Genomic DNA, 24963 nt, shown 5'->3' with positions numbered 1-24963 from the left:
AGGGTGTCAATTTTGGATCTCTCCTTGCTTCTCATGTGTGCACTTATTGCTATATATTTTCCTCTAGAGACTGCTTTAACAAACAAAAATTTTATGATGTAGATGCCAAAAGCTATTGCAGCAAAAGCAAAAATTGACAAATGGGATCTAATTAAAGAGCTCCTACACAACAAAAGAAACTATTAGAGTGAACAGACAACCTATAATATAGAATAAATGTTTTTGCAATCAATCCATTTGACAAAGGTCTAATATCCAGCATCAATAAGGACCCTAAACCAATTTACAAGAGAAAAACAACCCCAATATAAATTGGGCAACAGACATGAACAGACACCTCTCAAAGAAAGACATATATGCACCAAAAAACCCATTAAAATGCTCAATATCACTGATCATTTAAGTAATGCAAATCAAAACCACAATGAGATACTATCTCACACCAGTCAGAATCCCTATGATTATAAAAGTAAACAACAACAGACAACGACAACAACAAAAGCAGATGTTGGTGATGTTGTAGGGAATAAGAAAGGATTTTGCATTGTTGGTGGGAGTGTAAATAATTAGTTTAACCATTATGAAAGACAGTGCAGCAATTCTTCAAATACTTAGAGGCAGAAATACAATTTGACCCAGGAATACCATTAGTGGGAATAAATCCAAAAGAATATAAATCATTCTATTATAATGATATAAGCATGCATATGTTAATCACAACACTATTCACAAAAGCAAAGACAGAATCAATGGAATCAACAGAAATGCCCATCAGTGATAGACTTGATAATGTGTTATATATGTACCATGGAATATTATTCAGCTACGAAAAGAAATGAGATCATGTTCTTTGAAGGGACATGGGTAAAGCTGGAGGCCATTATTCTCAGCAAATAATGCAGGAAGAGAAAACCAAATACTCACGTTTTCACTGATAATTTGGTGCAAAATGATGAGAATGCATGGACACACAGTGGGGAACAACACACTCTGGCCTGTCAGAGGGTGGGAGGTGAGAATGGAGAGCATCAGAAATAATAGCTAATGGATGCTGGGCTTAATACCTAGGTGATGGAATGACCTATGCAGCAAACTGCCATGGTGCACATTTACCTATGTAACAAATCTGTCAATTTTTAACATGTACCCTTAAACTTAAAACAGAAGAAAAATCCGGCAGAGACTCAACAAACAAAGCAAAACTTCAGGCCAATATCCATGAGGAACATAGAAGCAAAAATCTTCAATAAAATATTGGCAAACTGATTGCAACACCACACGAGAAAGCTTATCAATCACTATCAAGTATGTTTCATCCTGGGGATGCAAGGCTGGTTCAACATATGCAAATCTATAAATGTAACTGACCACATAAACAGAAACAAAGACAAAAACCACATGATTATCTCAATAGATGCAGAGAAGTCCTTAAACAAAATTTAACAGTCCTTTATGCTAAAAGCTCTCAATAAATTAGGTATCGATACAATGTAACTCAAAACGATAAAAGCTAGGTATGACAAAATCACAGCCAATATCATCCTAAATCGGCAAATACTGGAAGCAGTCCCTTTGACATCTGGCACTAGACAAAAATGCCCTCTCACACCGCTCCTATTAAATATAGTATTGGAAGTTTTAGCCAGAATAATCAGGAAAGAAAAAAAAAAATAAAGTGCATTCAATTAGGAAAGGAAGAAGTCAAATTGTCTCTATTTGCAGATGACACGTTTGTATATTTAGAAGATCCTATTGTCTCAGCCAAAAATCTCCTGAAACTGATAAGCAAATTCAGGAGTCTCAAGATACAAAATCAATGTGCAAAAATCACAAGCATTTCTATACATCAATAACAGACTTAAAGAGAGCCAAATGAAGAACGAACTGCCATTCACAATTGCTACAAATAGAATAAAACCCCTAGAAATACTACTAACAAAAAATGTAAAGGACCTCTTGAAAAAGAACTAGAAATGACTGCTCAATAAAATAAGACTCGACACCAATAGATGAAGAAACATTCCATGCTCACGGTTAGGAAGACTCAATATTGTGAAAATGGCTATACTGCCCAAAGTAATCTACAGATTCAATGCTATCCCCATCAAGCTACCAATGACCTTCTTCACAGAACTGGAAAAAAACCACCTTAAACTTCATATGGAATTAGAAGAAAGCTGGTACAGCCAACTCAATTCTAAGCAAAAAGAACAAAGCTTGAGGCATCAGGGTACCTGACTTCAAACTATACTAAAAGGCTACAGTAATCAAAACAGCATGATACTGGTACCAAAACAGAGATATAGACCAATGGAACAGAACAGAGGCCTAGCAGGCAATGCCACACACCTATAACCATCTGATCTTTGACAAACCTGACAAAAACAAGCAATAGAAAAAAATTTGTTTAAATAAATGGTGTTGGGAAAACTGGCTAGCTATGTGCAGAAAGCAGAAACTGGATCCCTTCCTGACACCATACACTGAAATTAACTCCAGGTGGACTAAAGACTTAAACGTAAGACCTAACACCATAAAAACGTTACAAAAAAACCTAAACAAAACCATTTAAGATATAGGCATAGGCAAGGACTTCATGACTAAAACACCAAAAGCATTGGCAACAAGAGCCAAAATAGACAAATGGGTTCTAATTTAACTCCAGAGCTTCTGCACAGGAAAAGAAACAATCATTAGAGTGAAGCAGCAACCAACAAAATGGGAAAAAATTTTTGCAATCTACCCACCTGACAAAAGACTTATACCCAAAACCTACAAAGAACTAAAACAGATTTACAAGAAAAAAACAAACACATTCAATAGTGGGCAGAAAATATGAACAGACACTTTTCAAAAAAAAAAAAACATCTGTGAGGCCAAGAAACATATGAAAGAATACTCATCAGATCGATCCAAGAATGCCGATTAGGAGCAGCTCAGGATTGCAGCTCCCAGCGAAAGTGCAAACGGTGAGTGGAGGCCGCATTTACAGATAAATTTTTATTGCCCACAGACCAGGAGGTTCCCACTTAGAGGAGGCACATGGGTTGCCAGGGCAGCTATTTTGGCTGGGGCAGCTTTTTTGGCTGGTATGGCAGGTCTCCACACAAAATACACGGGTACAGGTGCCGTTTTAGCTGATGATTGGAAATCCTGGGAGACAGAGTCACCCAATCAACTGATAAAAAAAAGGACTGAACAGGGAGCCAGGCCAGGAGATTCCTGAGCAAAAAAGTGCCACAAATCTTAGCGCCGCTGTTTCAGCTGGCACAGTGGGTGGCTGCATGAAAAATCACACAGATCCCAGGGTCTTTTCAACAGGAGACCAAAACACCTGGGAGATAGAGTCACCTATTAAACTGAAAAAAAGGGGGGGTCTGAGGCAGGAAGGCAGGTGATCAGGCTCGACTAATCCCACACCCACAAAAAAAGTAATCTGAAATGCTCTGGATTGAGAGCTTCACAGCAAGCAAAGCGGAACCTGGGATGGTCCAGCTCTGTGGGAGAGGAACGTCTGCCATTAGGGAGGCAGTCCACCACTACAGAGGAAGTCTGCCATTGCTGAGGCAGCCCACCATTGCCGAGGCATCCTGCCATTACAGAAAGAGTCTGTCATTACAGAGGTGGGCCAGCATTGCTAAGGCAGGTCTAACTATACCTGTATAAACAGGACTGCAGGGAAGTTCACATGGCAGCTAGGTGGAGCCCACAGCAGCTCAGCAAAGCCTCTGCAGGCAGACAGTGACTAGGCAGCCTCCTTGCTGGGCTGCACAGCCCTGAAAAAAGGCAGCAGCATAACAGAAACTTATAAATAAAGCCCTAACTCCCTAAGACAGAGAAGCTGGGAAGAAAATAGGCGTTTATGAGTTCTGCTGCAGCAGACTTAAAAGTACCTTCCCAGCAGCTCTGAATGAACAATGGATCTCACAGTTGAGCACCTGAGCTCCTATAAAGGACAGACTGTCTCCTCAAGAAGCTCCCCAACCCCCATATATCCAGAGAGTCACCTCATAAAGGAAAGGTTAGATTGAAATCTGGAAGGTACTCTTCTGGGATAAAGATAGCAGAAGAAACTGGCAGAAATTCTTACTGTTATGCAACTGCTGCAGGTGACCCCAGGCAAGCAGGGCCTGAAGTGGACCTCAGCAGTTCTACAGCAGAGGGGCTAGTCTGCTAGAAGAAGAAACAGAAAGAAATAACTTCATTATCAACAAACTGGACGTCCACTCAGAGACCCAATCTGAAAGTCAACAACTAAAAAGACGACAGGTGGCTAAATCCATAACGATGGAAAGAAACCAGTGCAAAATGGATAAAAACACTTGAAACCAGAACACCTCACCTCCTACAAGAAATCACAACTCCTGACCAGCAAGGGAACAAGGCTGGATGGAGAATGAGTGTGATTAATTGACAGAAACAGGCTTCAGAAGGTGAGTAATCAGAAACTTCTCTGAGCTAAAAGAACATGTTCTAACCAAAAGCAAAGAAACTAAGAAAGTTGAAAGAAAATTTGACAAAATACAAAAAAAATAAATAACTCAGAGAGGAATATAAGTAAACTAATGAAGCTGAAAAACACAACATGAGAACTTCATGAAGCATGCACAAGTTTCAACAGCCAAATTGACAAAGCAGAAGAAAAAATATCAGAGGTTGAAGATCAACTCAATGAAATAAAACGAGAAGGCAAGATTAGAAAAAAAAGAGTGAAGAGAAATTAACAAAGCCTCCAAGAAATATGGAATTATATAAAAAGACCTAATCTACATTTGATAGGTGTACCTGAATGTGATTGAGAGAATGAATTTAAGCTGGAAAACACTCTTCAGGATATTATCCAGGAAAACTTCCCGAACATAGCAAGGCAGGCCAATATTCACGTCCAGAAAATACAGAGAACACCACAAACGTATTCCTCAAGAAGAGCAACCCCAAGGCACAAAATCGTCAAAATCACCAGGATTGAAATCAAGGAAAAAATGCTAAGGACAGCCAGAGGGAAAGGTCGGGTTACCCACAAAGGGAAGCCCATCAGACTCACAGCAGATCTCTCGGTAGAAAATCTACAAGCCAGAAGAGAGTGTGGGTCAATATTCAACATCCTTAAAGAAAAGAACTTTCAACCCAGAATTTCATATCCGGCCAAACTGAGCTTCATAAGTGAAAGAAAAATAAAATCCTTTGCAAACAAGCAAGTACTCAGAAAATTTGTCACCACCAGGCCTGCTTTATAAGAGCTCCTGAAAGAGGCACTACACATAGAAAGGAACAACCAGTACCAGCCATTCCAAAAATATACCAAATGCTAAACAGCATCAATGAAAAGAAGAATCTGCATCAACTAACGGGCAAAACAGCCAGCTAGCATCAAAATGGCAGTATCAAATTCACACATAACAATATTAACCCTAAATGTAAATGGGCTAAATGCACCAATCAAAAGACACAGACTAGCAAATTGGGTAAAAAGCCAAAACCCATTGCTGTGCTGTATCCAGGAAACCCACCTAACATGCAAGGATACACAAAGGCTAAAAGAAAGAGATGGAAAAAGAATTATGAAGCAAATGAAGAGAAAAAAAAAAAAAAAAAAAGCAGGAGTTGCAATTCCCGTCTCTGATAAAATAGACTTTGAAGCAACAAAGATCAAAAGAGACAAAAAAGGTCATTACATAATGGAAAAAGGATCGATACAACAAGAAGAGCTAACGAATCTAAATATACATGGACGCAATACAGGAGCACCCAGATATATAAAGCAAGTTCTTAATGACTTACAACGGGACTTAGACTCCCACACAATAATAGTGGGAGACTTTAACACTCCACTGTCAATATTAGACAGATCAACCAGACAGAAAATCAACAAGGATATCCAGGGCTTGAACTCAGACCTAAAACATGCAAACCTGATAGACATTTACAGAACTCTCCACCCCAAATCCACAGGATATGCATTCTTCTCAGACCCACATCACACCTACTCTAAAATTGACCACATAATTGGAAGTAAAGCACTCCTCAGGAAATGCAAAGCAACTGACATAATAACAGTCTCTCAAACCATAGTGCAATCAAGTTAGAACTCAGAATTCAGAAACTAACTCAGAACTGCACAGCTTCATGGAAACTGAACAACTGGCTCTTGAATGTTGACTGGATAAACAATGAAATTAAGGTAGAAATAAAGAAGTTCTTCAAAACCAACAAGAACGAAGACACAACATACCAGAATCTCTGGAATACATTTAAAGCTGTCTCCAGAGGAAAATATATAGCAATAAGTGCCCATATGAGAAGAGTGGAGAGATCCAAAATTGACACCCTATTGTCAAAATTGAAAGAGCTAGAGGAGCAAGATCAAAAAAACTCAAAACCTAGCAGAAGACAAGAAATAACTAACATCAGAGCAGAACTGAAGGAGATAGAGACACAAAAAACCCTTCAAAAAATCAATAAATCCAAGAGGTGGTTTTTTGAAAAGGTCAACAAAATAGACCACTAGCCAGATTGATTAAAAAAAAAAGAGAGAACAAACAAATAGGTGCAATAAAAAACGATAAAGGGGAAATCACCACAGATTCCACAGAAATTCAAACCATCATCAGAGAATATTACAAACAACTCTATGCACATAAACTAGTAAACCTGGAAGAAATGGATAAATTCCTGGACACCTGTGTCCTCCCAAGCATAAACCAGGAGGAAGCCGAAACTATGAATAGACCAACAACAAAAGCTGAAGTCGAGGCAGCAATTAAGAGCCTACCACACAGAAAAAGCCCAGGTCCAAATGGGTCCACAGCCGAATTCTACCAGACACACAAAGAGGAACTGGTACCATTCCTTCGGAAACTATTCCAAATAATCCAAGAAGAGGAAATTTTTCTCAAATCATTTTATGAGTCAAAAATCATCCTGATACCATAACCTGGCAGAGACTCAACAAGAAAAGAAAACTTCAGGCCAATATCCATGATGAACATAGATGCAAAAATCTTTAATAAAATACTGGCAAGCCGAATGCAACAGCACATCAAAAAGTTTATCCATCATGATCAAGTAGGATTCATCCCAGGAATGCAAGGCTGGTTCAACATACGCAAGTCTATAAACGTAATTCACCACATAAACAGAACCAAAAACAAAAACCACATGATTATCTCAATTGACGCAGAGAAGGCATTTGATAAAATTCAACAGCCCTTTATGCTAAAAACCCTCAATAAACTCGGTATTGACAGAACATATTTCAAAGTAATAAAAGCTATTTATGACAAGCCAATAGCCAATATCATACTGAATGGACAAAAACTGGAAGCATTCCCTCTGAAATCCGGCACTAGACAAGGACGTCCTCTTTCAACACTCCTATTCAATATAGTACTGGAAGTTCTAGCCAGAGCAATTAGGCAAAAAAAGAGAAATAAAGCGTATTCAAATAGAAAAGGAGGAAGCCAAATTGTCTCTATTTGCAGACGACATGATAGTATACCTAGAAAACCCCATTGCCTCAGCCCAAAAACTCCTGAAACTGATAAGCAACTTCAGCAAAGTCTCAGGATACAAAATCAATGTGCAAAAATCACAAGCATTCGTCTACACCAATAACAGACTTAAAGAGAGCCAAATCAAAAACGAACTGCCATCCACAATTGCTACAAAAAGAATAAAATACCTAGGAATACAACTTACAAGGAACGTAAGGGCCCTCTTCAAGGAGAACTACAAAACCACTGCTCAACGAAATAAGAGAGGACGCAAACAGATGGAGAAACATTCCATCTTCATAGTTAGAAAAAATCAATATCGTGAAAATGGCTATACTGCCCAAAGTAATTTACAGGATCAATGCTATCCCTATCAAGCTACCATTGACTTTCTTCACAGAACTGAAAAAACCCACCATGAACTTCATATGGAACCAAAAGAGAGCCCACAAAGCCAAGTCAATTCCAAGCAAAAGGAACACAGTGGGAGGCATCACAGGACTGGACTTCAAACTATACTACAAGGCTACAGTAATCAAAACAGCATGGTACCAGTACCAAAACAGAGATATAGACCAATGGAACAGAACAGAAGTATCGGAGGCAACACAATATATCTACAACCATACAATCTTTGATAAACATGACAAAAACAAGCAATGGGGAAAGGATTCCCTGTTTAATAAATGGTGTTGGGAAAACTGGCTAGCCATGTGCAGAAAGCAGAAACTGGACCCTTTCCTGACATTTTACACTAAAATTAACTCCAGATGGATTAAAGACGTAAACATAAGACCTGGCACCATGAAAATCTTAGAAGAAAACCTAGGCAAAACCATCCAGGACATAGGAGTAGGCAAGGACTTCATGAACAAAACACCAAAAGCATTGGCAACAAAAGCCAAAATAGACAAATGGGACCTAATCAAATTCCACAGCTTCTGCATGGTAAAAGAAACAGTCATTAGGGTGAATCAGCAACCAAGAGAATGGGAAAACATTTTTGCAGTTTACCCATCTGACAAAGGGCTGATATCCAGAATTTACAAAGAACTCAAACAGATTTATAAGAAAAAAACAAACAAGCCCATTCAAAAATAGGCAAAGGATATTAACAGACACTTTACAAAAGAAGACATACGTGAGGCCAACAAACATATGAAAAAATGCTCATCATCACTGGTCATTAGAGAAATACAAATCAAACTACATTGAGATACCATCTCACGCCAGTTAGAATGGTGATCATTAAAAAATCTGGAGATAGCAGATGCTGGAGAGGATGTGGAGAAATAGGAACACTTTTACACTGTTGGTGGGAGTGTAAATTAGTTCAACCACTGTGGAAGACAGTGTGGCAAGTCCTCAAGGACCTAGAAATAGAAATTCCATTTGACCCAGCAGTCCCATTACTGGGTAAATATCCAAAGGACTATAAATCGTTCTACTGTAAGGACACATGCACACAAATGTTCATTGCAGCACTGTTTACAATAGCAAAGACCTGGAACCAACCCAAATGCCCATCGATGATAGACTCGACTGGGAAAATGTGGCACATATACACCATGGAATATTATGCAGCAATCAAAAACGATGAGTTCGTGTCCTTTGTAGCGACATGGATGAATCTGGAGAACATCATTCTCAGTAAACTGACACAAGAACAGAAAATCAAATACTGCCTGTTCTCACTCATTGGCGGGTGATGAACAGTGAGAACACATGGACACAGGGAGGGGCACATTAAACACTGGGGTCTATTGAGGGGAATAGGAGAGGGACAACGTGGGGGAGCTGGGGAGGGAAAGCATGGGAAAAAATGCCAGATGTGGGTGAAGGGGACAACAGCAAATCACACTGCCATGTGTGTACCTATGCAACTATCTTGCATGTCCTGCACATGTACCCCAAAACTTAAAATGCAATAAAAAAAACAGATACACCAACAAAATAGAACAGAGGGCCCAGAAGTAAATTCACATATTTTTCCTTTTTAAGTTCTAAGATACACGTGCAGAATGCGCAGGTTTTTTACATAAATATACATATGCCATGGTGGTTTGCTGCACCTATTGACCTGTCCTCTAGGTTCCCTTCTCTTGTTGCACACCCAACAGGCCCCATTGTGTGTTGTTCCCCTCCTTGTGTCCATGTGTTCTCATTGTTCAACTTCCACTTATGAGTGAGAACATGTGGTGTTTGGTTTTCTGATCCTCTGTTAGTTTGCTGAGGATGATGGCTTCCAGCTTCATCCATGTCCCTGTAAAGGAAATAATTTCATTTCCTTTTGTGGTTTCATAGCAATCCATGGTATATTATGTACCAATTTTGTTTATCCTGTTTATCACTGATGGGTATTTTGGTTGGTTCCATGTCATTGCTATTGTATATAGAGGTGCAAGAAATGTACGTGCGCATTTATCTATAAAAGAATGATTTCTATTCCTTTGAATATATACCCAGTAATGGGATTGCTGGGTCAAATGGTATTTCTGGTTCTAGGTCCTTCAGGAATCACCACACTGTCTTCAACAATGGCTGAACTAATTTACATTTCCACCAATAATGGAAAAGCATTTCTATTTCTCCACAGCGTCACTAACTTCTGTTGTTTCTTAACTTCTAAATAATTGCCATTCTGACTGTCATGAGAAGGTATTTTACTGTGGTTCTGATTTGCATTTCTGTAATGATCAGTGACGTTGAGCTTTTTATCATATGTTTGTTGGCTGTATAAATGTCTTCTTTTGAATAGCGTTTATTCATATCCTTTGCCCACGTTTTGATGGCATTTTTTCTTGTAAATGTGTTTAAGTTCCTAGTAGATTCTGGTTATTAGACCTTTGTCAGATGGGTAGACTGAAAAAATTTTCTCCCATTCTGTAGGTTGCCTGTTCACTCTGATAGTTTCATTTGCTGTGCAAAAGCTCTTTAGTTTAATTAGATCCCATTTGTCAATTTTGGCTTTTGTTGCAATTGCTTTTGGTGTTTATGTCATGAAGTCTTTTCCTATGCCTATGTCCTAAATGGTATTGCCTAGGGTTTTTTCTAGGATTTTTATGGTTTTGGGTTTTACATTTTAGTCTTTATTCCATCTTAAGTTTTGTATAAGGTGTAAAGAAGTTGTCCAGTTTCAGTTTTCTGCATATGGCTAGCCAGTTGTCCCAGCACAATTTATTGAATAGAGAATCTTTCCCCATTGCTTGTTTCTGTCAGGTTTATTGAAGAACAGATGGTTGCAGATGTATGGTGTTATTTCTGAGGTCTCTGTTCTGTTCCATTAGTCTATATGTCTGTATGGTACCAGTTCCATGCTGTTTTGGTTACCGTAGCCTTGTATTATAGCTTGAAATCAGGTAGTGTGATGCCTCCAGCTTTGTTCTTTTGGTTAGAATTGTCTTGGCTATATGGGCTCTTCTTTGGATCTATATACAATTTAAAGCAGTTTTTTTTTTACTAATTCTGTGAAGAATGTCAATGGTAGTTTGATGGGAATAGCATTGAATCTCTAAATTACTTTGGGCAGTATGGCCATTTTCATAATATTGATTCTTCCTATCCGTGAAAATGGAATGTTTTCCATTTGTTTGTGTCCTCTCATTTCCTTGAGCCATAGTACTCCTTGAAGAGGCTCTTCAAATCCCTTGTTAGCTGTATTCCTAGATATTTTTACTCTCTTTGTAGCAATTGTGAATGGGAGTTAATTCATTATTTGGCTTTCTGCTTGTCTATTGTTGATGTAGAGAAATGCTTGTGATTATTGCACATTAATTTTGTAACCTGATATTTTGCTGAAGTTGCATATCAGCTTAAGAAGTTTTGGGGCTGAGACAATAGGGTTTTCTAAATATACAATAATGTCATCTGCAAACAATTTGACCTTCTCTCTTCCTATTTGAATATCCTTAATTTTTTTCCCTTGCCTAATTGCCCTGGCCAGAACTTCCAATACTGTGTTGAAAAAAAATGGTGAGAGAGGACATCCTTGTCTTTTGTCAGTTTTCAAAGTCAATGCTTCCATCTTTTGTCCATTAAATACAATATTGGCTGTGGGTTTGTCCCAAACAGATTATTATTTTGAGATATGTTTCATCAATACCTAGTTTGTTGAGAGTTTTAACATGAAGGAATGTGAAATTTTATTAAAGGCCTTTTCTGCATCTATTGAGATAATCATGTGGTTTTGTCTTTGGTTTGGTTTATGCGATAGACGTTAATTGATTTGCATATATTAAACCAGTCTTGCATCACAGGGATGAAGCCCCCTTGATCATGGTGGGTAAGTTTTTTGATGTGGTGTTGGACTTGGTTTGCCAGCATTTTATAGAGGATTTTTGCATCAATGTTCTTTAGGAATATTGGCCTAAAGTTTCATTTTTTTGGTGTGTCTCTGCCAGGGTTTGGTATAAAGAAAATGCTGGGCTCATAAAATAGTAAGAAAGGAGTCCCTCCTTTTAAATTGTTTGAAATAGTTTCCGAAGGAATGGTACCAATTCATTTTTGTTCTTCTGGTAGGACTCAGCTGTGAATCTGCTCCTAGGCTTAAAAAAATTTTTTTTCCTTTGGTTATTAGGCCATTAATTACTGCTTCAATTTCAGAAATTTTACTGGTCTATTTAAGAATCCTACTTCTTCCTGGATTAGTCTTGGGAGGGTGTATGTAACCAGAAATTTATCAGTTTCTTCTTGGTTTTCTTTACTTTTGTTGAGGTGTTTATAGTATTTTCTGATAATAGTTTGTATTTCTGTGGGGTCAGTGCTGATATCCCCCTTATTATTTTTTATTGTGTCTGATTCTTCTCTTTTCTTCTTAGCCTGGCTAGCAGTCTATCTATTTTGTTAATTTTTTTCAAAAGCCATCTCCTAGATTCATTGATTTTTTTTTTTTTGAGGGTTTTTTTTGTGTCTCTGTCTCCTTCAGTTCCACTCTGATCTTAGTTGTTTCTTGTCTTCCACTAGCTTTTGGATTTGTTTGTCCTTGCTTCCCTAGTTCTTTTAACTCGACTTCAGATCTTTTCAGTTTTCTGAGGTGGGCATTTAGTGCTATAAATTTCCCTTAATGCTGGTTTAGCTGTGTCCCAGAGATTCTGGTACATTGTCTCTTTGTTCTCATTGGTTTCAAAGACCTTGATTTCTGCCTTAATTTTGTTATTTTCCCAGAGATCACTCAGGAGCAGGTTGTTCAATTTCCATGTAGTTGTGTGGTTTCAGTGAGTTTCTTAATCCTGAGTTCTAATTTGATTGCACTGTAGTCTGAGAGATTGTTAATGACTTTTATTCTTTTGCATTTGCTGAGTAGTGTTTTACTTCCAATTATGTGGTAAATTATAGAATAAGTGCCGTGTGGCACTGAGAAGAATGTATATTCTGCACATTTGCCATGGAGAGTTCTGTAGATGTCTATTAGAACTTGATCCAGAGCCGAGTTCAAGTCCTGAATATCCTTGTCAATTTTCTGTCTTGTTGATCTGTCTAATACTGACTGTGGGGTGATAACATCTCTCAGTATAGTTGTGTGGGAGTCTAAGTCTTTTTGTAGGTCTCCAAAGGCTTGTTTTATAAATTTGGGTGCTCCTTTATTGGGTGCATGTATGTTTAGAATAGTTAGCTCTTCTTGGTACATTGATCCCTTTACTGTTATGTAATGTCCTTATCTGTTTGGATCTTTGTTGGTTTAAGTTTATTTTTTTATCAGAAACTAGGATTGCAACCCATGCTTTTTTTTTTCTTTCCATTTGCTTGGTAAATATTCCTGCTTCCCTTTATTTTAAGCTTATGTGTGTTTTTGTATGTGAGACAAGCCTTGACTCTTTATCCAATTTGCTGGTCTGTGTCTTTTAGTTGGGGCATTTAGCTCTTTTATATTTAAGGTTAATATTGTTACATGTAAATTTGATGCTGTCATCATGATCCTAGCTGGTTATTTTGCATGCCAGTTGATGCAGTTTCTTCATAGTGAAATTGGTCTTTATATTTTCATGTGTTTTGCAGTGGTGGGTACTAGTTTTTCCTTTCCATGTTTAGTGCTTCTTTCAGAAGCTCTTGCAAGGCAGGGCTGGCAGTGACAAAATCTATTAGCATTTGCTTGTCTGGAAAAGATTTTATTTGTCTCACTTATGAAGCTTAATCTGCCTGTATATAAAATTCTTGGTTGAAAAATCTTTTCTTTAAGAATGCTGAATATTTTCCCCCACTTTCTTCTGGCTTATAGGGTTTTATGCTGAGAGATCCACTGTTAGTCTGATAGGCTTCCCTTTGTAGCCTTCCTGACCTTTCTCTCTGGCTGCAATTAACACTTTTTCCTTCCTTTTGACCTTTGAGAATCTGATAATCATGTGTCTTGGGATTGATCTTCTCATGGAGTATCTTAGTGGTGTTCTCTGTATTTCACGAATTTGAATGTTTTTATTTAAATTTTTTATTGGATTTTAAGTTTTGGGGTACATGAGCAGAGCATGCAAGACAGTTGCGTAGGAACACACATGGCAGTGTGCTTTTCTTTCCTTCTCCCCTTCACCCACATTTGGCATTTCTCCCCAGGCTATCCCTCCCCACCTCCCCCTCCCACTGGCCCTCCCCTTTTCCCCCCAATAGACCCCAGTGTTTAGTACTCCCCTTTCTGTGTCCATGTGTTCTCATTTTTCATCACCCGCCTATGAGTGAGAATATGCGGTGTTTCATTTTCTGTTCTTGTGTCAGTTTGCTGAGAATGACGTTCTCCAGATTCATCCATGTCCCTACAAATGACACAAACTCATGATTTCTGATTGCTGCATAATATTCCATAGTGTATATGTGCCACATTTTTCCAATCCAGTCTATTATCAATGGGCATTTTGGTTGATTCCAGGTCTTTGCTATTGTAAACAGTGCTGCAATGAACATTCGTGTACATGTGTCCTTATAGTAGAACGATTTATAGTCTTTTGGATATATACCCAGTAATGGGATTGCTGGGTCAAATGGAATTTCTATTTCTAAGGCCTTGAGGAATCGCCACACTGTCTTCCACAATGGTTGAACTAATTTACACTCCCACCAACAGTGTAAGTGTTCCTTTTTCTCCACATCCTCTCCAGCATCTGTTGTCTCCAGATTTTTTAATGATCGCCATTCTAACTGGCGTGAGATGGTATCTCAATGTGGTTTTGATTTGCATCTCTCTGATGACCAGTGACGATGAGCATTTTTTCATATGATTGTTGGCCTCATATATGTCTTCTTTCGTAAAGTGTCTGTTCATATCCTTTGCCCATTTTGAATGGGCTTGTTTGTTTTTTTTCCTGTAAATCCGTTTGAGTTCTTTGTAAATTCTGGATATCAACCCTTTGTCAGATGGGTAAACTGCAAAAATTTTTTCCCATTCTGTTGGTTGCCTATCCACTCTAGTGACTGTTTCTTTTGCCGTGCAGAAGCTGTGAAGTTTCATTAGGTCCCATTTGTCTATTTTGGCTTTTGTTGCCAATGCTTTTGGTGTTTTGTTCATGAAGTCCTTGCCTACTCCTATGTCCTGGATAGTTTTGCCTAGATTTCCTTCTAGGGTTTTTATGGTGCCGGGTCTTATGTTTAAGTCTTTAATCCATCTGGAGTTAATTTTAGTGTAAGGTGTCAGGAAGGGGTCCAGTTTCTGTTTTCTGCACATGGCTAGCCAGTTTACCCAACACCATTTGTTGAACAGGGAATCCTTTCCCCCTTGCTTGTTTTTGTCAGGTTTATCAAAGATTGCATAGTTGTAGATATTTTGTGTTGCCTCCGGTGCCTCTGTTTTGTTCCATTGGTCTATATCTCTGTTTTGGTACCAGTACCATGCTGTTTTGATTACTGTAGCCTTGTAGTATAGTTTGAAATCCGGTAGTGTGATGCCCCCCGCTGTGTTCTTTTTGCTTAGAATTGACTTGGCTATGTGGGCTCTCTTTTGGTTCCATATGAAGTTCAAGGTGGTTTTTTCCAGTCCTGTGAAGAAAGTCAATGGTAGCTTGATGGGGATAGCGTTGATTCTGTAAATTACTTTGGGCAGTATAGCCATTTTCACGCTGTTAATTCTTCCTAACCATGAACATGGAATGTTTCTCCATCTGTTTGTGTCCTCTGATTTCGTTGAGCAGTGGTTTGTAGTTCTCCTTGAAGAGGTCCCTTACATTCCTTGTGAGTTGTATTCCAAGGTATTTTATTCTTTTTGTAGCAATTGTGAATGGCAGTTCGTTCTTGATTTGGCTTTCTTTAAGTCTCTTATTGGTGTAGACGAATGCTTGTGATTTTTGCACATTGATTTTATATCCTGAGACTTTGCTGAAGTTGCTTATCAGTTTCAGGAGTTTTTGGGCTGAGGTGATGGGGTCTTCTAGGTATACTATCATGTCGTCTGCAAATAGAGACAATTTGGCTTCCACCTTTCCTATTTGAATACCCTTTATTTCTTTTTCTTGCCTGACTGCTCTGGCTAGAACTTCCAGAACTATATTGAATAGGAGTGGTGAAAGAGGGCATCCTTGTCTAGTGCCAGATTTCAAAGGGAATGCTTCCAGTTTTTGCTCATTCAGTATGATATTGGCTGTTGGTTTGTCATAAATAGCTTTTATTACTTTGAGATACGCTCCATCCATACTGAGTTTATTGAGGGTTTTTAGCATAAAGGGCTGTTGAATTTTGTCAAATGCCTTCTCTGCGTCAAATGAGATAATCATGTGGTTGTTTTTGGTTCTGTTTATGTGGTGAATTACGTTGATAGACTTGCGTATGTTGAACCGGCCTTGCATCCCCGGGATGAATCCTACTTGATCATTGTGAATAAGTTTTTTGATTTGCTGTTGCATTCGGCTTGCCAATATTTTGTTGAAGATTTTTGCATCTATGTTCATCATGGATATTGGCCTGAAGTTTTCTTTTCTTGTTGGGTCTCTGCCGGGTTTTGGTACTAGAATGATGTTGGTCTCGTAAAATGATTTGGGAAGTATTCCCTCTTTTTGGATTGTTTGAAATAGTTTTAGAAGGAATGGTACCAGCTCCTCTTTGTGTGTCTGGTAGAATTCGGCTGTGAACCCATCTGGACCTGGGCTTTTTTTGTGTGGTAGGCTCTTAATTGCTGCCTCGACTTCTGACCTTGTTATTGGTCTATTCATAGTTTCAGCTTCCTCCTGGTTTAGGCTTGGGAGGACACAGGAGTCCAGGAATTTATCCATTTCTTCCAGGTTTACTAGTTTATCGAATTTGAATGTTGTCCTGTCTTACTAGGTTAGAAAATTTCTCCTGGATAATATCCTGAAGTGTGTTTTCTAGCTTGTTTCCATTTTCCCTGTCTCCTTCAGGTACTCCAGTCAATCATAGGTTCAGTCTTTTTACATAGTTCCATATTTCTCTTAGGCTTTGTTCATTCCTTTTCATTCTTTTTTCTCTAATTTTGTATGCATGCCTTATTTCAGCAAGGTGGTCTTCAAACTGATTTTTTTCTTCCACTTGGTCAATTCAGCTATTGATACTTGTGTATGTCTCACGAAGTTTTGTGCTGTATGCTTCAGCTCCATCACATCATTTATGTTCCTCTCTAAAATAGTTATTCTAGTAAGCAACTCCTCTAACCTTTTATCTAAATCAAGCTTCTTAGCTTCTTTACACTGGGTTAGAACATGCTCTTTTCACTCAGTGAAAGTTGTTATTACCCATCTTCTGAAGGATACTTCTGTCAATTTATCCATCTCATCCTCTGTACAGTTCTGCACCCTTGCTGGAGAGGCATTCAGTCATTTGGAGAAATAGAGGCACTCTAGTATTATGGAATTTCAGTGTTTTTGTTTTGGTTTGTTGTTGTTGCTGTTGTTGATTCTTTTTCATCTTCATGAGTTTGTCTAAGTTTCGATTTTTAAAGCTGCTGCCCCTTGGGTTTTCTGTTGGAACTTTTGTTGTTGATGCTGTTGTTGTTTTCTGTTTATTTTTCTTTAAATGCTCAGGTCTCTCTTCTCTAGGACTGCTGTGGTTTGCTGGGGGTTCCCTTCAGACACTATTCACCTGGTTCTCTCCCATGCCTAGAGGCTGGAGAACAGCAAGGTAGGGTGCCTATTCCTTCTGTTGAGATCTCTGATCTTGAGGGGCATTGATCTTGAGGGCAATGCCAGTAAGATTGCTACCGTATAGGATGCCTGACAACTCTTGTTAGAGGGTCTCACCCAGCTGGGTGGCAGAGGGAACAGAATCCATTTAATGAAGCACTTTTACTGTCCTTTGGTGGAGGGGCGGTGTGCCTCACTGGGCAGCAACCCACTCTTCTAGGTTGCCTGGATTCCTTAGAATTAGTAGGAGAAAAGGCTAAGTCTACTGCTCCACAGAGACTGTTGCCACCTGTCCCCCTAGGGGCTCAGGCTCAGGGAGATCAGAGTTCTGTCCCTGAGCCCCTGGCTGAAGTTGGTGGAGTTCCTGCAGAAAAACCACACCCAGTGAGGAGGGATGGGTCAGCAGCAGGCCTGAAGAGGTGCTCTGGCCACAGTCTGCCATGCAGCCAGTATGTTAGGCTGTGGGGGACATCTCTAGGGACAAAGCCATTCAGCCTCCCTGGCTCCAACTGGGGAAAATTTTGGCCTTAAGTTATAGAGATGGCTGCCACCCTTCCCCAGCCCATGGAGCTTAGTGTGTTAGGCAGCTATCGGTCCCAGTGCTGGCTGTTGCCCCTCCCCTACGGAGCTCAATCAGCTTAACAGTCACCCACATCTGTGGTGCTGGTCACCACTCTCCCCAGGAACTCAGCAGGCTTAAGCAAATTCTAGTTGAGAGTCTGCTGAAAATCTGAATGGAGTAGATGTTGGAACCTTAGTCCCTGTGTTGGTTTACAATTGGGATTTTCCAATCCATGGGTTGCATAGTTTTGTGGAAAAAGCATGGTTTCCCCAGATGGGTAGCATGCTCACTCCCCAACTTCCTTCGGCCAACTGATTTTCAGTGAAGGCACCAAAAGCATACCATGGGTAAAGTGTATCATCTTCAATAAATGGTACTGGGAAAGCTGGATTTCCATATACAGAAGAATGAAACTAGACTCCTATCTCTGACCACATACAAAAATCAAATAGAAATGCATTTTAGACTTAAATGTAAGATCTGAAACTACTAAAAGTTGGAGAAATGCTTGAAGGCATTGGTCTGGTCAAAGATTTTATTGATAAAACTTTGAAAGTAAAAACAGACAAATGAGATTACAAAAAAGAAATCAAAGGCAAAAGATAAAAATAAAGACAGAAGTGAAATTGTCTCTGTTTGCTTATAACCTTATCCTATAAATAGAAAACCTGACAGATTCCACCAAAAAACTGTTAGAGGTGATAAACAAATTCAGTAAATTTACAGTATACAAAATCAACATACGAATTTCAGTTGTGTTTCTATATATTACAAAAAAAGAAAGAAATTAAGAAAGCAATCCCATTTACAATAGCTTCACAAAAATTTACACAGAATTAAAGTTTACTAAGGATATGAAAGATCTGTATCCTGAAAACTACAAAACAAAAATAATAGAAACAGAAGAAAACACAAATGGAAGGATATTTTGTTTGTGCATTGAAAAAATATTGTTAAAATGTCCATACTACCTAAAGTGACCTACACATTCAATACAACCCCTATGAAAATTCCAATGTTATATTTCACAAAAACAGAAAAAGCACTTCCTAAAGTTCATTTGTTATCACAAAAAAATTCCAAATAGCCAAAACAGTCTTGAGAAAAAAGAACAAAGCTGGAGGCCTCATACTACCTAATTTCAAAATATACTACAAAGCTACCGAAATCAAAACTGCATGGTAACAGCATAAATACAGACACATTGGACAACAGAACAGGATATAAACTTGTGTTTATTCCTGGTCAAACCATGGTCAATTGGTTGAACAAAGTTGCTAAGAAGACATAATAAAGGACAGTGTCTTCAAAAAATGATATTGGAACAACTGAATATTCACATGCAGATGAATATATTAGACCCATACCGTACATAAAAATCAGCTCAAAATAAATGCAAGATCTGAAAATGTAAAACTACTAGAAGAAGACAGGGTAAAAACTTCATGACACTAATCTGGGTAGTAATTTCTTGTCAAAAGCACAGGCAACAAAAGCAGAAATAAATGAATAGTACTTCAACTAATAAGCCTCTGCAGAGCAAAGAAAATAATTAACAGAATGAAGAGACAATTCCATGGATTAAGAGAAAATATTTGCAAACCACACATCTGATGAGGCTAATATCCAAAGCATAAGAAACTCAAACTGTAAGAAAATAATCCAATTACTAAAAATAGGTGGAGAATTTCAATAAATACTTCTCAAAAGAAGACACAGATAGACAACAGGTATATGAAAAGGTGGTCAACATCAGTAATCATCAGGGCAATTTAAACGAAAACCACAATGATATATTACCTCACACCTATTAGAATGGCTACTATGAAAAAGAAAATATAATAAGTGTTGGCAAAAATGTAGAATAAAAAGAATTCTTTGACACTGTTGACAGAAATGTAAATTAATACAGCTGTTATGAAAAACAGTATAGATGTTCCTCAAAAAACTAAAAATAGAATTCCCATATGATCCAGCAATCCTACTTCTGGATATAGATAGAAAAATTTGAAGTCAATATGCCAAATGGGTATCTATACTTCCATGTACATTGCAATATTATTGACAGTAGCCAAGATAGAAAGTAACCTAAGTGTTGCTGTCAATGGACTAATGAATAAAGAAAACATGGCACATATACAAGATGGAATTCTATGTAGCACTAAGAAAGGAAAATTCTATCATTTTTGACAACACAGCGTGAAAGACATGTTAAGTGATTTAAGCTAGGCACAGATAGATACAGTGTGATCTCACTTATATGTACAATCTAAAAAAACTGACCTCAAAGTAGAGAGTGGAATGGTGGTTAACAGTAAAAGGGGTTTGGGGAAGATGAACACTGGATATTGGTCAAAGGACACAAAGTTTCAGTTAGATCAAGGCAGAAAATTAACAAAGATATAAAGGGACCAAACTCAACCTAACCAAATGGACCTAATCAATATCTACAGAACAGAACTCTTCACTCCACAACAACAGGACATACATTCTTCTCATTGCCACATGGCACATATTCTTTTTTTTTTTTTTTTGAGATGAAGTTTCACTCTTGTTACCCAAGCTGGATTGCAATGGCGCAATCTCAGCTCACTACAACCTCCGCCTCCTGGGTTCAGGCAATTCTCCTGCCTCAGCCTCCTGAGTACCTGGGATTACAGGCATGCACCACCATGTCCAGCTAATTTTTGTATTTTTAGTAGAGATGGGGTTTCACCATGTTGACCAGGATTGGTCTCGATCTCTTGACCTCGTTATCCACCCGCCTCGGCCTCCCATAGTGCTGGGATTACAAGCATGAGCCACCGCACCCGGCCCTATGGCACATATTCTAAAACTGACCAATCAGACAAAACAATCCTCAGCAAATTAAAAAAAAAAATCATACCAACCACAATCTCAGACCACAGCACAATAAAAACTGAGAAATCAATACTGAGAAAGTCACTTAAAACCATACAGTTAGAGGGAAATTAACCTGCTTCTGAATGACTTCTAGGTAAACAATGAAATTCAGGAAGAAATCAAGAATTTTTTTTTAACACTAATGAGAACACGATAATAATGAACCAGAATCTCTGGGACACAGCTAAGTTAGTGTTAAAAGGGAAATTTAGGCCAGGTACGGTGGCTCATGCCTGTAATCCCAGCATTTTGGGAGACCAAGGCAGGTGGATTACAAGGTCAGGAGATTGAGACCATTCTGGCCAATGTAGTGAAACCCTGTGTCTACTAAAAATACAAAAATTACCTGGGTGTGGTGGCACGTGCCAGTAATCCCAGCTATTTGGGAGTCTGAGGCAGGATGACTACTTGAACCAGGGAGTTCATGGTTGCAGTGAGCCGAGATTGCACCACTGCATTTCAGCCTCGTGACAGAGTAAGACCTTTTCTCAAAAAAAAAGAAGAGAAATTTATAGCACTAAATGTCCACATTAAATAGTTAGAAACATCTCAAATTAACAACCTAAACCACAAGTAGAAGAACTAGAGAAGCAAGAGCAAACTAACCCCAAAGCTAGAGGAAGACAAGAAATAACCAAAATCAGAACTGAATTGAAGAAAAATCTAGACACATACAAAAGATCAACAAATCCAGGAGTGCCTTCTTTGAAAAAATTAGTGAGATAGATAAACCGATTGTTAGAAAAAACAGAAGATCAAAATAAACACACAATTAGAAATAACAAAGGGGAGAGTAGAAATGAGACATAAATACAAAAAGAATCCCATCAGAGGGTACTATAAACACCTTCATACATACAAACAAGCAAATTTGGAAGAAATGGACAAATTCCTACACACATACATCCTCTTTAGACTGAAGAAGAAAGAAAATGAATCCCTGAATGGACTAATAACAAGTTCCAAAACTGAATCAGCTGGCAGAGACACAACAGAAAAAGAAAACTTCAGGCCAATATCCTTGATGAACATTGATGTAAAAATCCTCAACAAAATACTAGAAAACTGAATCCAGTACAGCAAAAGGCTAATCTACCATGATCAAGTCAGATTTATCCCTGAGATGCAAGCTTGGTTCAACATATGAAAATAAATAAATGTGATTCATCACATAAACACAACTAAAGACCAAAACCACATGATTATCTCAAGAGATGCAGAAAAAGCTTTCATATTTTTCCTATCATGTTAAAAACCTCCAATAAACTAGACCATATACTTAAAAATAATAAGACATATTTAGGACAAACCCCCAGCCAACATCATACCAAATAATGGATGGAAGCTGGAAGCATTCCCCTTGAAAACTGGCACAAGACAAGGATGCCTTCTCTCACCACTTCTATTAAACATAGTATTGAAAATCCTGCCCAGGACAATCAAGCAAAAAAAAAAAAAAAAAAAAATAAGGGCATCCAAATAAAAAGAGAGGAGTCCAATTATCAGTTTGCAGACGACATGATTCTACATCTAGAAAACCCCATATTCTCTGCCCCAAATCTCTTTGAGCTGAGAAATGACTTCAGGAAAGTTTCATGATATAAAATCAACACACAAAAATCAGAAGCATTCCTATACACCAACAACATTAAAGCTAAGAACCAAATCAGAAATGTAGTCCAATTCACAATTATCACAAAAAGAATAAAATAACTAGGCATACAGCTAATTAGGGTGGTGAAAGACCTCTCCAATAAGAGTTACAAAACAGGGCTCAAAACATAGACCAAGACATAGAAACAGAAACATAGACCAACATTCCATGCTCATGGATAGAAAAAACAGATGTCATTAAAATGGCCATGATGTCTAAAACAATTTACAGATTCAATGCTTTTCTTATCAAACTACCAATTAAATTCTTCACAGAACTAGAAAAACATTTTTTTGAACAAAAGCATGCTGAAATGTATTAGAATCATAGCTTGTACAAAAAAATTTAAAATATAACCTTAAACTATTCAAGTTCAGAAGTCTAGTTAAGTCTCTTTCTCTTGCCAGGAAAATGCCATCATCAGAGGGCTCTAGGTCATCATCAAGGAGGGGTGGAAAGACACACAGAAGCAGCAAGAGGTCCTCCAGAAAACAGAGGAGCATCAGTGCCACCATCCCTACCCAGGTGGAGCCAGGAGGAGTTAAAGATCTCAGAAAAGCAAGCATTAGCCGGAAGCCCCAGTGGGCAGCTGGGGTCTACACACCAAATACAAGGCTGAGTAGTCAGAGGCAGCAGGAAGAGTGGCCGGGAGAGAACACCAAGCTGGAAGGAACCACTTTTGCCACCCAGCAGACCCACAGCACCCTCTGTCTGTGCTCAGATACCAGAAGTTAGTCAACCCAGCACTCCCAGCAAACCGGGGATCAAAGCTGGGCTTAAGAGGCTGAAAACCCATGGGTTTAGTAAACATAGCCCAGCATCACATCCCTCGATTGCCTGAACTGGAGCTGCCAATAAGGGATGAGGAAGAAGAGGAAAAGTAGAGCATCTTAACACCTGGCTAGAGATTGCTGCACCGTCATGGAGACTGTGGTATGAGGGGTTGGAGAGGAATGCCACCTCCTCACAAGGGGAGGGGCCTCTTTCACAGTCATCACTAGGGGTTGGTTAAAGCTGCTTCCAGCTTGTAACAAGCCTGACAAAACGACATGGAGCAAAAGAAAAACTGGGATGGAAACAAGCCCTTACACAGAGACAAGAACCTCCTGGAGGGAGGCTGGACAGTGTCTGACCCTGTTGGGATGGCATCAGCAGAGCCCCTGAATCTGAAGGAACAACTAGGGGAGGAGGGAGTGGGTGAGGGGAAGTAAGTTTTTCTGGAACAGTACCAAGAGGGTGGGGAGGTGCTTGTGAGGGGACGGGCAGGTCTGGAACTCACTGCAGATAGAGAGGGGAGGAAATGGGCCCTTGGTGTCCCCTCCCCACCTGACCCAGGCCTAGTGAGTGCCAGCTGCCCCAGCCAGCCCTAGTGGCGGCTGGAGACCAGACCTTTCACTTTAGACATCTTGGTGGGCTGCCTCTGCTCAGCGTGAGAAGGACACTCCTGTTCAGCCAGCTGCTGCTCCATTTCCTGAGCCGAAGAGAATGTGGTGGCTTTGAGTGTCTTCTTGATGTTGGTTACCTCTGCTTCTACCAGCTGCTGAGTTCGGTTGTGGTTTTCTTTGTACTAGTTGACACTCAGAACTTGCTGCTCGATGCCCAGCAGAACTGCTTCACAGTCGTCACACAATTCATGCAGGGTCTTGACAATATTATTGATATCATTCTTTCGGATATCACAGCCAATGCAGAAATCCACTTCCAGCAGCTGGTTTTGCTGGTCCAGGCTGCCCTGGATGATGTCAGTGTAGACAGTCACAATGATGAGGTCTTCTAGTTCCCAAAGATTCTGCATCTCCAGGTCTTTCAGCAACACAGAGTAGGCAATACACTTCATTCTTGATGCCAAGCTTCAGCTTGTTCTGCTGAGCTCTGCTCAGTTCTGGCAGGCTCTCCTTGTTGGCTATGTAATCTGGATATGTTCCATAGGCAAACAGGTTCAACAACTGCAAATAAGCAGCATTAGCTCCTTCTTCAAGCTCCTGCACATTGGCCAGCTCCAGAAATTCTCCAAAGACATATACTCCAGGAGCCTCTAAGACCTGGCTTATGAGAGCAGTGAGGGCTGAGCCACTGGTACCTTCGGCTAGTGAAATAAACTGCTCCAGGAGGTTACTTGAGGGTTTCTGTTCCCCTGCCATTCTCTGGCCTTGAACTCTATCTGCACCACCTCTCAGTCCTCTGAGTCACTGGCTCGGCCTCCCGGCATTTGCCTGCAGGTTGTCAAGCGTCCATGATTAGCCCGGCATCCCAGAAAAAATTTTTAACATTTATGTGAAAACAAAAAAGAATGCAAATAGCCAA

The 24963-nt window shown here is 39.2% G+C and overlaps 1 protein-coding gene and 1 pseudogene across 8 annotated transcripts in view; both read right to left on the bottom strand.

Moving 5' to 3' along the window:
• CHIC1 (cysteine rich hydrophobic domain 1) overlaps window positions 1-24963 on the bottom strand; it is a 284937-nt gene that overhangs the window by 137329 nt on the left and 122645 nt on the right. Inside the window, exon 5 of one of the 7 annotated variants that reach the window (XM_035289461.3) lies at window positions 24758-24872. The exons of the other annotated variants lie outside the window; for them this stretch is intronic. Coding sequence (XP_035145352.1) covers window positions 24817-24872 — 56 coding nt within the window. The 3' untranslated portion in view covers window positions 24758-24816. Of the gene's footprint in view, window positions 1-24757; window positions 24873-24963 lie in introns of those variants that run through there. 7 annotated transcript variants of the gene reach the window in all.
• LOC128930699 (COP9 signalosome complex subunit 7b pseudogene) lies at window positions 18891-24800 on the bottom strand (annotated as a pseudogene). The gene has a single exon (XR_013531804.1). The product of XR_013531804.1 is annotated as a COP9 signalosome complex subunit 7b pseudogene (transcript).

This window comes from Callithrix jacchus, chromosome X, assembly GCF_049354715.1.
Source record: "Callithrix jacchus isolate 240 chromosome X, calJac240_pri, whole genome shotgun sequence".
NCBI classification, from domain to species: domain Eukaryota; kingdom Metazoa; phylum Chordata; class Mammalia; order Primates; family Cebidae; genus Callithrix; species Callithrix jacchus.
This window is presented reverse-complemented; position numbering and strand designations above follow the sequence as displayed.